Here is a 12,874-nt window from a genome sequence, read left to right as displayed (position 1 = left end):
ATCAGTTTTAGTTTTATGTTTAAGGTAGCAGAACATGTTCAAAGACACAATTGCTTTGTGTTTTTGTTTATTTAGAAAGCACACATAAAGGCGATTACCTGTGTCCATAGTGTCCCAACACTTTTGCTGTTTTTTTCCAAATATTTCTTTCTTCTTCAAAAAATCTTAGTAAATGTTATTTTTGTCATATTATGACTTTATTCTCACATTTTTTCTTTATTTGACTTTATTCCCATCACATTGTAACCTTTTCCCCAACCTCATTTTCAAACAATTACAACTATATTTTGTTTTGTTTCCGTCAATATTATGATGAAAAAAGCAATGTATTTTTTCTTCAATATTTCAGTATTTTTCCTCATAATATTATGATTTTTTTTGTCTGTACAACACAACATTGTCTCTTAATATTTTGACTTTATTCTCATAAAATTGCTGATGATTTGCTAACTCGTAGCGCGTCCCACTTAGCCTAGTGGACATCAGGGAGGACATCCCACGTGTGTCCCCATGTGTCTATTCAATGTGGAACTCTGAGCAAATGAATCGCCACACACAGAGCAGCTAAAAGGTTTTTCTCCAGTGTGCGTCCTCATGTGTGACACCACATGCATCTTTCGGGAGAAATGAGCGCCACAAACCGAGCAACTAAAAGGTTTTTCTCTGGTGTGCGTCTTCATGTGTGACAGCATATTTACCTTATGGGCGAATCTTTCACCACAAAGCGAGCAGCAAAAGGGTTTTTCCCCCGTGTGCGTTCTCATGTGTCTTGTCAAAGTGGACCTCTGAGCAAATTTATCACCACAAACCGAACAACTAAAAGGTTTCTCTCCTGTGTGCGTCCGTATGTGTCGAGTGAAATCACCCTTTTTAGTAAATATTTTCGCACAAACTGAGCAAGTCAGATGTTTTTTACCGGTCTTCTTTTGGGAGCATTTAGAGTGTTTGTTGTTTGTTCCGCTGCTCAAAGGTTCCTGGGCGTCGTCCCAGTCGTCATCCTCAGGGGAGTGTGACGCTGTGTCGTTACGATGTAGAAGTGGAGCAAAGAGGTGGTCTGCTTGAAGCTGAAGCCGTGACGACTCGGGTGGTTTGTCTTCACCGTCTTCAGTCTTCACGGAGACACCAATCAGTTGCACCTCGGTGAGATAGGCCTCCTCTCCTTCCTGAGTGATCCAGAGTTCCTCCTCTTCTTCTTTAACGTGGAGGGGCTGTGGCTCCTCTTCTTCCACTTTAATGTTAGGGGGGTCCTGATTGAAAGTGGCGATCTCCGTCTGAGGCTCAGGGGGTCTTTCTTCTTCAGCATCAATCATCTGCTGGGCGTCTGCAGGTCACAACAAGAACACTTTAACTCAGACTGTCAAATATGATATGATCAAATATGAATATTTTACTCTAGTGGACAGACAGAATGGTGTCTGAATGATGTTCTTCTACACATGGAATGGTCTTGAAAAGCAGGCAGACATTATAAGAAGTTATAAATAGTTCTAGTAGAGCTGGTCTATGACAGCTTTGCCTTGATTTTGACTTTATTCTCATTATATTGTGACTTTATTCTCCTAATATTACTATTTTTTCCCCAACCAAATCTTTCAAAAAATTATTTTTAAAATATTGTCTGTAAAAAACATTTTTTAAAATTAATTCAACTTTACTGCATTTCTGTTGTTTCTTTCCATTTCGTAAAAAAAAATTCAACTTTTTCTTGTTTTTTCCCACATTATATTTTTATTATATTTATAATTTTATGATATTATTTTCTAACCTAATTTTCCAAAAATGACTATTATTTATTTCCTTTAAAAAATGCATCAATCGCTACATATAGTATAACTCGAATAATACCGCTCGTTTCACACAAATGGAAAAAAAAGGCAGAAAAAGACGATCAGACCTACCAGCGCTGGCAGATATATTAAATGTAGTAAAAGTAAAAGTAGAAGGCTAGTAAAGTTGGGAAAAACATCAATGTGAGACTCACAAACAGCTTCAAGTTGTTGTCGATATCGCTCCTTTTCCTCCCTTGATCTAGACAGTTCCTGCTCGTAGGAAACTATCGTTCTCTCAAACAGAGCGAATATTTCATCCGCTGCCGCCATTAGTCGCTCATTCACCAACTCCTTGAACATTTTCTATGTTTTTAACCCAATTAGACCTCGTCTTCTTTACCCTTTGTCGCGTCTCTGCCGCCCCCGGAAGCGTTGCTAACTTCCACCCTTCTTTTCTTCGGTTGAGGTTAGCTAAGGCGACCGCGGCGTCACAATGCTGCCATCTTGCGGCGGTGTTGAAGGTTACCAAAATAAGGAAGAAGAGTGAGAATCACCTTATCGCTAATCTTTCTAGTCAATAAAATGTAATAGTTGTACATTGCGCTAAATAATGCACGTGCTTTGCCTTTTCTGGTTTGAATCGGTTGATGTCAAAACTTGGTGGGTTTTCCGCCCTTTTTCCCACACGTGACACCGCTCTCTTCTCCTATTGGTTAGCAGAACGTAAACAGGAAAAAGGGTTTGTTGGGCAGACCTTGAAACAACTAGTGATGGAAAACTCGATTCCTTTAAATGATTCGCTTTCTTATGAGTACATCATTGAAGTGAATCGGGTAGTCTATTCTCCCAAGTCGCTACAAGATTGTAATGATTAAATTGCGCAAAATTCGAATAATATTACGATGTACAGACTATTCAGCAGGAAAAACGTCACGACTTCGAAATGAAACCTCCTGACAAAAACTCAGTCGTTATAAACATTAAATAAAATGTACAATCTTTTCCAAAATCCACTTTTCTAAGACCTAAATGCATATAACTGAGTCCTTGTAAAAAAAAGTGCTATTTTACTTGACGTGCAGGTGGAATAACAAATAATTGCTTCCAAACCCGACTGTAATCATTAATTTCTCCAAAAACTAGGATTCCTTAATATTATTAGAGCCCTCTAGATGTGGAATAACCCCCCTATAGTCACATTTACACTCGTATTGCCTAATGTGGTCAACATAATAAGAGTAATTTAACATAAATAAGACTCATATTTGTGTGTTTTGCCATAAATATGAGTGATCAGGGGTTCAGAGTTTAATTTTAACTAGGCTTGGGTTACAGTCACAACATTAGTGGTTTTTTTTAGGGATTATTGGTGATTGATTATAATTCTAACCTGCAATAAAAGCCTTGTTGTTCCTGTGATCAAGTCTGGTGCTTGTGTGTCGCACCCTTTATAGTATTTTAGTACATTAATGCTTGAGTATGCTTAATTATGTAAACATTCATTCAATATGTACAAATCCTGGCTAATATTGGGCTGTATTCAACAATAACACAACAGCATGGTTTATTAATTCATATTTTTGACAAACTGTGATAAAGTGAAGCTGAGAAAATGTTTTTTTTCGGAACTCACAACGCTTCATTCACTCCACAGTACCCAGACCTTACAATGAGACCTTTAAAGGAAGTGTAGAACCCGTGTGTGTTCCCATGTGTCTGTTCAAAGTGGACTTCTGAGCAAATGTGTCGCCGCAGACTGAGCAGCTGAAAGGTTTTTCTCCTGTGTGCGTCCTCACATGACTCAGCAAATGACTGGAATATGAGAATGTTTTAGCGCAGACGGTGCACGTAAAACATTTTTCTCCTGTGTGCGTTCTCATGTGTAATAGCGCATAATCTTTTCGGAAGAACTTCTTACCGCAAAGCGAACAATGAAAGGGTTTTTCACCCGTGTGCGTCATCATGTGTCTTTTCAAATTGGCCTTGACCGCAAAAGTATCGCCGCACACAGAGCAACCGAAGGGTTTTTCTCCAGTGTGCGTTCTCATGTGCCCGACCACATGTTGCTTTCGGGAGAATCTTTTCCCACAAACTGAGCATCGAAAGGGTTTTTCTCTTGTGTGCGTCTCCACGTGTCTCGCCAAATAGCTCTTATAAAAAAACCTTTTACCACAAAACGAACACGTAAACTGTTGTTTTCCCGGCTTCTTTTCAGAGCATTCAGAGTGTTTGTTGTCGGTGTGAGTCCTCATATCACCTTCAGCGTCTGTATCGCTGCTCAAAGGTTCTTGGGTGTCGTCCCCGACTTCATCCTCAGGAGAGTGTGACGTTGTTTCACCACTATCAGATAGCGGAGCTAAGAGATTGTTAGCTTCTGTTGTCATGTTTTGTGGTGAGATGCTGCTCGGAAGCTCCGCCCCTCCGTTCTCCTCACTTGGACTGTGATGAAGCTGCGAGGACTCACGTGGTTTGTATTCATGGTCTTCGGTCTTCACAGAGACACCAGTCAGTGGCAGCTTGGTGAGATCAGCCCCCTCCAGCCCTAGAAGACACTCTCCTCGCCGGGTGATCCAGAGTTCCTCTTCCTGTTTGACATGGGGGGGCTGTGGATCCTCCTGCCTCAAAGTGGAGCTCGTCCCCTGCTGTTCTTCTTGACGACCAATCAGATGCTGGACACCTGCATGACACAAACCGGAATTATTGATTTGTTTTGAACATTGTCTTGTTTGATGTCATAGTTATTAAACTTCAAAAAATGTTTATTATTATTGTACATTTATTGATCAACATTGACTGCTTATAAAGTAACCACCAATAAAAAGTATTTTACTACATACTACAATGTATGTGTAACATAAATGAAAGCTAAATGAGAACACACAATACTGTACATTTGTATACGGGCCGCCATTTTGGATTATATTAGCATACTGTATTGTGATATCATAAACAAAACTCTTTCGTGGTGTGTGCGAAACTGCATATATAAATATAAACATATTCTAAATATATATATATACAATGTCAAGAGATGAAGATGTCTAGTTGAGAGGTAAACATACGTCCAACTTGCAATCCAATGTTAGCCTTGCTAACAGCAGCCGTCAGTTGTTGTCGATGTCGCGTCTTCTCCTCCCTCGTTCGAAAAAGTTCCTCCTCGTAGGACGCTATTGTTCTTTCAAACATCGCGAATATTTCATCAGCCGCCGCCATTAGTCGCTCCTTCACCAACTCTTTCAACATTTTAAATGCGATTTCACTCGTTTTCGCCCTTCGACCCCAAGCGTTTCCGGTTTCTGACTTCCGCATTTTTCTTATTTTGCTTTAATGGCGGGTTGCAACCATGACTTAAAAAAGGTGAATACCGCCACCTAGTGTGTCAGACTTATTTTATTATTCAGATTAGGGAGAAATAAAAAAATAATACTGATTAAATAATTAAAAATTAAATATTACTACCATCATGTAATATTCTAATTATATATATATTCACAGTAATGGTAATTATTATGAATAATTTTTACTCCTCTACTGGTTTGAAGCCTTTTGACCTCTATTGTTTTACTTATTTTACCTCTGATTTCTCTCCTAATTTCTTATTTTAACTTCGTAATTGACATAGTTATTTTTGTTTAATTACATATTTTCCTTTTTCTAATAAATGTTTTGCAACGTTTCATGCTTTGTTTAATTTCTAATTTCTGTCACCACTCAAACTCCAACTTCTGCTCAAACCAGTTTGGTTGGCTGGCCTTTGTTGTTGTGCCAAGAGACACTTGTAGGACATCTTCTGACACTTAAAGGGTGTTACTCAAAGGGTGTTTAAGTGGATTAATTACACAGCCGTGCGAGGCGTTTATTTTCTTCAAAAATAATTGATGTTTTGTAACATTTCATGCTTTGTTTCACATCATTTCTGTCACAACTCAAACATTAATGACATTTTTTCCGCTTTTAAAATATTTTTTCTTTCTTTTTTCTAAAATTTTTTAACCTTCAAATGAAACCTTTACCATATATGACAATATCCACGTTTACATGAGGAGTTTTTCCTCTTTCCGAATGACCTTTCCGAAAGCAATGGTATACATGGAAAGGAATATTCCAGTCTCTTGTCAACATGCGCCGCTATAATCAACCAGAATAGTCAATGGGGCATGCCCAGTAAAACCTAAACATCAACATCACGTGATACCGACTTCCTGGAGTTTTTCTTTCACTTGTTGGAAAAACTCCATATTGCCAGTTTTTCCGTTGGTCCAGTCTTGAAATTTAGTTTGGATCAAAAACAAACATTCCTGCAGCAGTCCAGTGCCGACTGCTGGCCTCCATTTTTAAAACTGAAGAACATCTCGAGCTGCGTGTTACTATACGTGGCTAATTTCAGGTTAAATATTTCAGTATTTGAAACGTTGCAATAACCAATCAAATTTATACAGGCTGTAACCCCATCTGCATTTAAGCAAGTTTCAAACAAACATTTAATTAATTCACATGACAAATTCAATCAAAAAAAAATCCCCAAGCAGCAGTTCATCTTGGGGTAATCTATAAACAGGACAGTATGTTTGGATGATAATAGCGTTTACCGCATCCTGCAGACTCTTTGATTTGTGATTGATTTATGAGGGAGTGGATAGATGAAAGGAAGGCAGGTGCACAGGTGGGGAAGACGACAATCCCACATAATCAGTACACATAATCAGTAGGGGTGGGAATCTCACCACTGAGGACGATTTGATACACATCTCGATGTACTGCCAGCAAATTTTCTGGCGATACGATTCACCCTCTTCACGATGCGATACGATGCGATACTCATTTAGTTCAACTAAATGCGATCCGATACAATATGGAGCAATTTCTTGCGATATGATGCAATTCAACATGATGCAAATAAGCAAAGAGGAAAAACTGTAATTCAGTATGGTCCTACAAAAAGTACTTGGCTTTATTCCTTATCGGCACTTAGCAGTAAATTTTTTACTATGCACCACTTCTTACTAATTATTTTTGCCATCTTAAAACAGCAACAACTTTTCCGCACACTTTCACATCGGCTATGCAATTCCAATAGCAGTGGTTCAGTGGTGGAGTAAAACACTTAAAAATTACTGCTGTAAAAAATACAATGCGCAGCAACAACAAAGTTAAAGTGACACTTTCAACAGTGCAATTAATGTTTGTTTATATTCCTGCAAAACAACAAAATTGCAAAACACACTGCTAATATAAATGCACTAGAACAGGGGTCTCAAACGCGCGGCCCGCGGGCCAAATGTGGCCCGCAGGACACTCGTTTGAGGCCCCCGCCTTGATATGAAAGTTTAATGTTAGTGCGGCCCGCGCAGGTTTGATATGGATGCTGTATGGTATCATGTACCCAGAAAAAATTATTACGTTTGATTAATGTTCATGTTAAAGGTTAAATAACTGTTAATAGTTATCCTCCCTATCTGTGTGGAAGTGGTAAGTTTTTGGCTATTTAACTTTAAAGGAAATAACTTGAAGGCTACCGTTTAGGTCGCTAGCGCTCTAGTTTTCGAGTTAGCATGTGTCCCAAGACCCTGCAGTTGCGCAATATGTTGTAAATAAAAAGAGTATAAATGTGACTATAGTCGTGTTTTGTCATGTCTACAGGGCTCTAATAATGCTTTGTTCATTTTAATCTGAAAAAAAATAATTTGGCCAAATAACTTTGGCATTGTTTAGCACGCAAACACTACAATCTAACTATATTTAAGGTCAGAAAAGTGGAAAAAGCCTAATTAGTCCAGCTTTAAGATGTGCTCATTTCCAGTTAAACCACACCTACTTTCAGTTTAAGTCCCGCCCACTCCAAGTACAGACACAACACAGGTCATTTCGATGGGCGAACCGATAAAGATAGTGGTGTACTTCCTCATCCCCGGTACTTAATCACTTAATCACACTTGATGGGAGTTAATAACGGGCATTGAGCAACTAATTGCACAGCCATGCGAGGCATTTCATGAAAAGCACACAAACAGGTTGACACCCAAGACCAGGATTTCAGTCGCGAGAGTGACATGCATTTCAGTGTGACTCAGTCAGATCAAAGCATCTTCGTTATTTGCAAACAATTAAACAAAAGAAAGAAGAAAGTAATTACTTTTACTCACGAGGAGAACGGAAAAGATGCACTGAACATACAATCTCCAAACGCTCTCCATTGCATCTCTTTGTATTCTCTTTGAGGGTCCCCTAGTTATATAGTTCACAGTGCAATCGTTATTATGGTGTACCTTCCTTGTCTGTGTATCAGTTCGGTGAACATCCGCTACACCCACCAGAACCTTTTGGAAATATGGGACCAGCATCAGATATCTGATACAAGTGAATATCATCACACGTGCAACATTCAGGACAACATAGCGAGACCACCGGGCTCTCCGTGGATTGTTTTCGGGTCTGCCTAGGAAGTTGATTACGCAACATTCAAGCCCTGTTTTGTGTGTAAGAAAGTTTTAAAAATGAGGCCGCCTTGTGTTTCCATGGTTTCGGATAGTGTTGTTGTTGTTCCATTGTGTTGTGTTCGATCAGTCGGTCGCTGCAAAAAAAAAAATTGGGAACCAAATGAAGGTGAAATTCCACACAGAAAGACCTTATTGCCTTATTGCCTTATTGCCTTATTACCTTATTGCCTTATTGCCTTATTGCCTTATTGCCTTATTGCTGAGAGACAGCAGTGCCAAACAACAAAATATTCCAGTGTGAACAGGACCTTTTGTGTCAATATATACCAGGGGTGTCAAACTCATGGCGTGGAGGGCCGAGACACTACAGGTTACTAAAACAGTTGATTTTAATAATGAACCCTCCTTTGGTTTGCGGGAAGGAGCTCAAGTATCAAAGAAATCCCCATTATGTTTTGTTTGGCTTAATTGCGCGTGTGAAGTTGAACCGATGTTGATAGATTAATTAAATCAATTAACGGTCTGAACTTTTGCGGCATTTTAAATGTGATATGTGTCTCATGGAGATAATTGACATAGTTCCAATTCCAGGGTTGGGTTAAGACAACGTATAAATGGCTCCTTGTTGGTCTCAGAGCAAGCATCACAACCGCAAAGGTAAGACGACACATCTCGCTTAACCTCACTAGATGGATGGATGGATGGATGGATGGATGGATAGATGGATGGATGGATGGATGGATGGATGGATAGATGGATAGATGGATAGATGGATAGATGGATAGATGGATAGATGGATAGATGGATAGATGGATAGATGGATATATTTTTATATCCATTCTATTTTATATTTTATATTTTATATTTTATATTTTATATTTTATATTTTATATTTTATATTTTATATTTTATATTTTATATTTTATATTTTATATTTTATATTTTATATTTTATATTTTATATTTTATATTTTATATTTTATACAATAGCTGAAACGTGACTTATAAAATATGATATATAATCATATAGCCTTCAAGTTGTTTGAATGACAATGGAAACATGGAGTAAGCGTATATGAACCTTTTGCTTCCGCCCACTCATTTTGAGCTTTTTTTTTTTTGATTGTACAAACATTTTGTGAGTCAAATTGCTCAAAAATCTTCATATATATTTTTTTATAATATTTTGTATTTTTCTATCATTCCACAGATGGCATTTGCTTTTGGCATTTTCTTCCTCCTCTGCGGGATCACTTCACAGGCTGTAAGTCAAAGGGGTTGTAATGCAAAGTGAGTTATATGTGTTGAGTGGAAAGCAGGACTTGCGTGTGTCAGTGAAGGCACCTGTCACCATGGTAACGTAGGCTAAACTCATAACCTGGTCAGGACCAGGACATGGCGTCATCATTTATCAAGAACCTTTCAGCCTCCCAATGAGACGGAGTGCTCTTCTCAGCACTGCCATCTAGTGGCCGTAGCGAGATACAGCAAGTATATTTCAAAGATTAAAAAAAATATGTTTTTGATCTTATTTATTTGTTGTTTTTAATGGATAAGTGTTAAAATGTGCAAGTTGTGCAATTGGCTCAGCTTGGCTGTAGCTGTTGCACGGCGGTCGAGTGGTTAGCACGCGGACCTCACAATTCCACCCTGGGCTATCTCTGTGTGGAGTTTGCATGCGTGGGTTTTCTCCGGGTATTCCGGTTTCCTCCCACATTCCAAAAACATGCTAGGTTAATTAGCCACTCCAAATTGTCCATAGGTATGTATGTGAGTGTGAATGGTTGTTTGTCTATATGTGCCCCGTGATCGGATGCCAGTCCAGGGTGTTACCCCGCCTCTCGCCCGAAGACAGCGGTAGAAAATGAATGAATGAATGAATCTGTACTCAGATTGGGCGGGGCATAAACCGGAAGTGGGTGTGGTCTCACCGGAAATACCCGCAGAATAACCGCCCTAAATCTCATCTGCTGACTTCAGTAAACATATATTTTAAATTGTCTATATTTTTGTTTACTTTTCTTCATCTCAGTGGTCTCGGACTGCCTGGAGCAAAGGTTGATAGCTTTTACTTCTTGACACTTTTTCAAATGAACATTGTTTGCTTTTTTTTATAACAAATAACTCCGTGTTGCAGTCGGCAAGGGATGTCCTAAGGGATGGACTCGCTTGGATGATCGTTGTTTCATCTTCCAAAATGAGGAAAGGACTTTTGCTGATGCTGAGGTAAGGAATTAATTTCACACAGTCGTTGTTGTGTATCTCTAAAGGAGTTGACCCGTGTTGTCATATTTCCTATTAGCGTGTCTGCCAAATTCTTGGTGGGAATCTGGTCTCCATCCACAGCCAACTGGAATATTCAGTCGTGTTGGATCTGATTGAGAGAGGCACTGAGAATTTTCCAGACACTTGGATTGGACTCAACGAGGCAGTTGAGGTGAATGAACATGTCCACCATTCTACAGGAAGAAGGTGGAAAGTAGAATACTAATATCAAAGAGTCACTGACGTGATGTATCAACTTTGCTTCAATATTTTCTATATTGTTTGTGTATTATATTATGTTCTCATAAGGGGGTTCTCATCTTAAACAAACATGAAAGAATGGACGGGGCATAAACCGGGAGTGGGTGTGGTTTTACCAGAAATGGGTGGCGCTTAAATCTGACAATTATTTGATCCACGAGTGAAATCGGCCAATACCAATACCGATACCGATCACATGATCTACTGGCTATATGTGGCGTGACTAAGGTTATTTTCTTGTGAGAGCTACTTTTACGGGCGGCACGGCGGTCGAGTGGTTAGCGCACAGACCTCACAGCTAGGACACCAGGGTTCAATTCCACCCTCGGCCATCTCTGTGTGGAGTTTGCATGTTCTCCCCGTGCATGTGTGGGTTTTCTCCGGGTACTCCGGTTTCCTCCCACATTCCAAAAACATGCTAGGTTAATTGGCGACTCCAAATTGTCCATAGGTATGAATGTGAGTGTGAATGGTTGTTTGTCTATATGTGCCCTGTGATTGGCTGGCCACCAGTCCAGGGTGTACGCCGCCTCTTGCCCGAAGACAGCTGGGATAGGCTCCAGCGACCCTCGTGAGGAAATGACTTTTACCAAATGAAAATGGTCAGTGACAGATGCACGATCGTGCCTGTTGTTTTATTATAAAGTGTTTTATGAAACAAGTTCTTTTTAGTTAAGGTGGAGTGCTTCCTCTGGGTTGGGGATGAGATCCTGCCCCAGGAGTTCAAGGATCTCGGGGTATTGTTCACGGGTGAGGGAAGGTGGGAGCGTCGCTGTACCGAACCGTCGTGGTAAAAAGAGAGCTTACCCGGAAGGCAAAGTGGGAGGGGCTCAGAGTCGCGTCGCTTCTCCTTCACATTGAGAGGAACCAGTTAAGGTGGCTCGGGCGTCTCATCCGGACGCCTCCCTGGTGAGGCGTTCCGAGCATGCCCAGCCGGGAAAACGCCCCGGGACATTCCTAGGACACGCTGGAGGGATTTTGTCTCACAGCTGGCCTAGGAACGCCTTGATGTTCTCCCTTTGGAGCTGGAGAAGGTGGCCGGGGATCGGGAAATCTGGGCTTCCGCACTGAGACTGCTGCCCCCGTGACCTGGTGGAAAAATGTAGGAATGGTTTAAGATCGCAAGGTGGATACTGCAGTTTTCCAACTGACTTTATATCAGCAGCCAAACCACCAGAAACAAGCAGACAAAAAAGAAAAAGTCCGTGACTGATGCACGATCGTTCCTGCTGTCTTGTTAAAATCACCTTGTATTTTATGAAACGAGTTTAAGATTTCAAGGTGCACAGATGGGTGTAATATTTTATGCTAGCCATACATGTAGAATGCTTGATGCTGCGCTTGTGCGGCATCAAGTGTACCTAATGTGGTGGCCAGTCAATGACCAGTCACAGAGCATGAAGAGCGAATACATAATGAGCTTTTTCTTTCAACATAAATACGGGTAAAATTTTATTTTTTTACCCGTATTACCACAAAATTTCATTTTTTTCTCATAAGTTGTAAATGAAAATGTAGTTGTTATTGTCAAAAAATGTCATTTTTGTCTTCCAGTCTGAGCAATTAATGTGGACCGATGGCTCCGTCGTGGATTTTGAGGCCTTTAACAACGATGACAATGATGGAAGTTGTGTGGAGATTGAAAACTCTGGTAAGTATGTATATAGAATTACTTCTGATTTACTAAGAGTAATACTTGCTTCAAGTATTTCTAATGTGATTTTGCCATGGATGAATAAACAATAAACGGGGCGATTCCAGGCCGAGCTGTACTATTTGCTTCAATAATCAACAGAGGATTCTTTGTGATCACACTCTTGTTTTCTTCCAGATCTACTCTGGGATAACGACGATTGCTCAGATATGAACGATTATGTCTGTGCCAGAGATGCTGACGACAAATACTGATCAGCCTTACAAGCACAACCTCTTCAATGATAATTAATACCTTTTCTGCATGGTGGCTGTTGCAATTTTTCTGATCACATTTGTTTGATTTCCAGCATACACACTAATTGATGATGCGTTATGACATATTGCTTCATGTATTCACACAATCGGGCAGTTCATTTACTCTTATTGGGTGCAATCTAAAGGCCAACAGAATTGATATGATTTCCTTATTCATTTCTGTGGAATAAAC

The 12,874-nt window shown here is 39.8% G+C and overlaps 3 protein-coding genes across 3 annotated transcripts; 1 reads left to right on the top strand and 2 right to left on the bottom strand.

The window, feature by feature from the left end:
• Positions 1-45: 45 nt before the first annotated feature.
• On the bottom strand, positions 46-2,213 carry LOC144898249 (uncharacterized). The gene is made up of 2 exons (XM_078789455.1): positions 1,982-2,213; positions 46-1,321 (listed from the first exon to the last, which is right to left on the bottom strand). Exons 1-2 carry the CDS (start codon positions 2,127-2,129, stop codon positions 483-485), a joined length of 987 nt encoding a protein of 328 aa, XP_078645581.1. The 5' UTR covers positions 2,130-2,213; the 3' UTR covers positions 46-482.
• A 1,094-nt stretch (positions 2,214-3,307) lies between these two features.
• Positions 3,308-5,078, bottom strand: LOC131128126 (uncharacterized). The gene is made up of 2 exons (XM_058070710.2): positions 4,832-5,078; positions 3,308-4,446 (listed from the first exon to the last, which is right to left on the bottom strand). The coding sequence occupies exons 1-2, from the start codon at positions 5,076-5,078 to the stop codon at positions 3,434-3,436; spliced, it is 1,260 nt and encodes a 419-aa protein (XP_057926693.2). The 3' UTR covers positions 3,308-3,433.
• Positions 5,079-8,820: 3,742 nt separating this feature from the next.
• Positions 8,821-12,874, top strand: LOC131128139 (galactose-specific lectin nattectin-like). The gene is made up of 5 exons (XM_078789250.1): positions 8,821-8,863; positions 10,343-10,431; positions 10,508-10,642; positions 12,286-12,382; positions 12,563-12,874. Exons 1-5 carry the CDS (start codon positions 8,821-8,823, stop codon positions 12,637-12,639), a joined length of 441 nt encoding a protein of 146 aa, XP_078645376.1. The 3' UTR covers positions 12,640-12,874.

This window comes from Doryrhamphus excisus, linkage group LG3 (assembly GCF_037039965.1).
Source record: "Doryrhamphus excisus strain RoL-2023G ecotype Guam linkage group LG3, RoL_Dexc_Guam_v1.1, whole genome shotgun sequence".
NCBI classification, from domain to species: domain Eukaryota; kingdom Metazoa; phylum Chordata; class Actinopteri; order Syngnathiformes; family Syngnathidae; genus Doryrhamphus; species Doryrhamphus excisus.
This window is presented reverse-complemented; position numbering and strand designations above follow the sequence as displayed.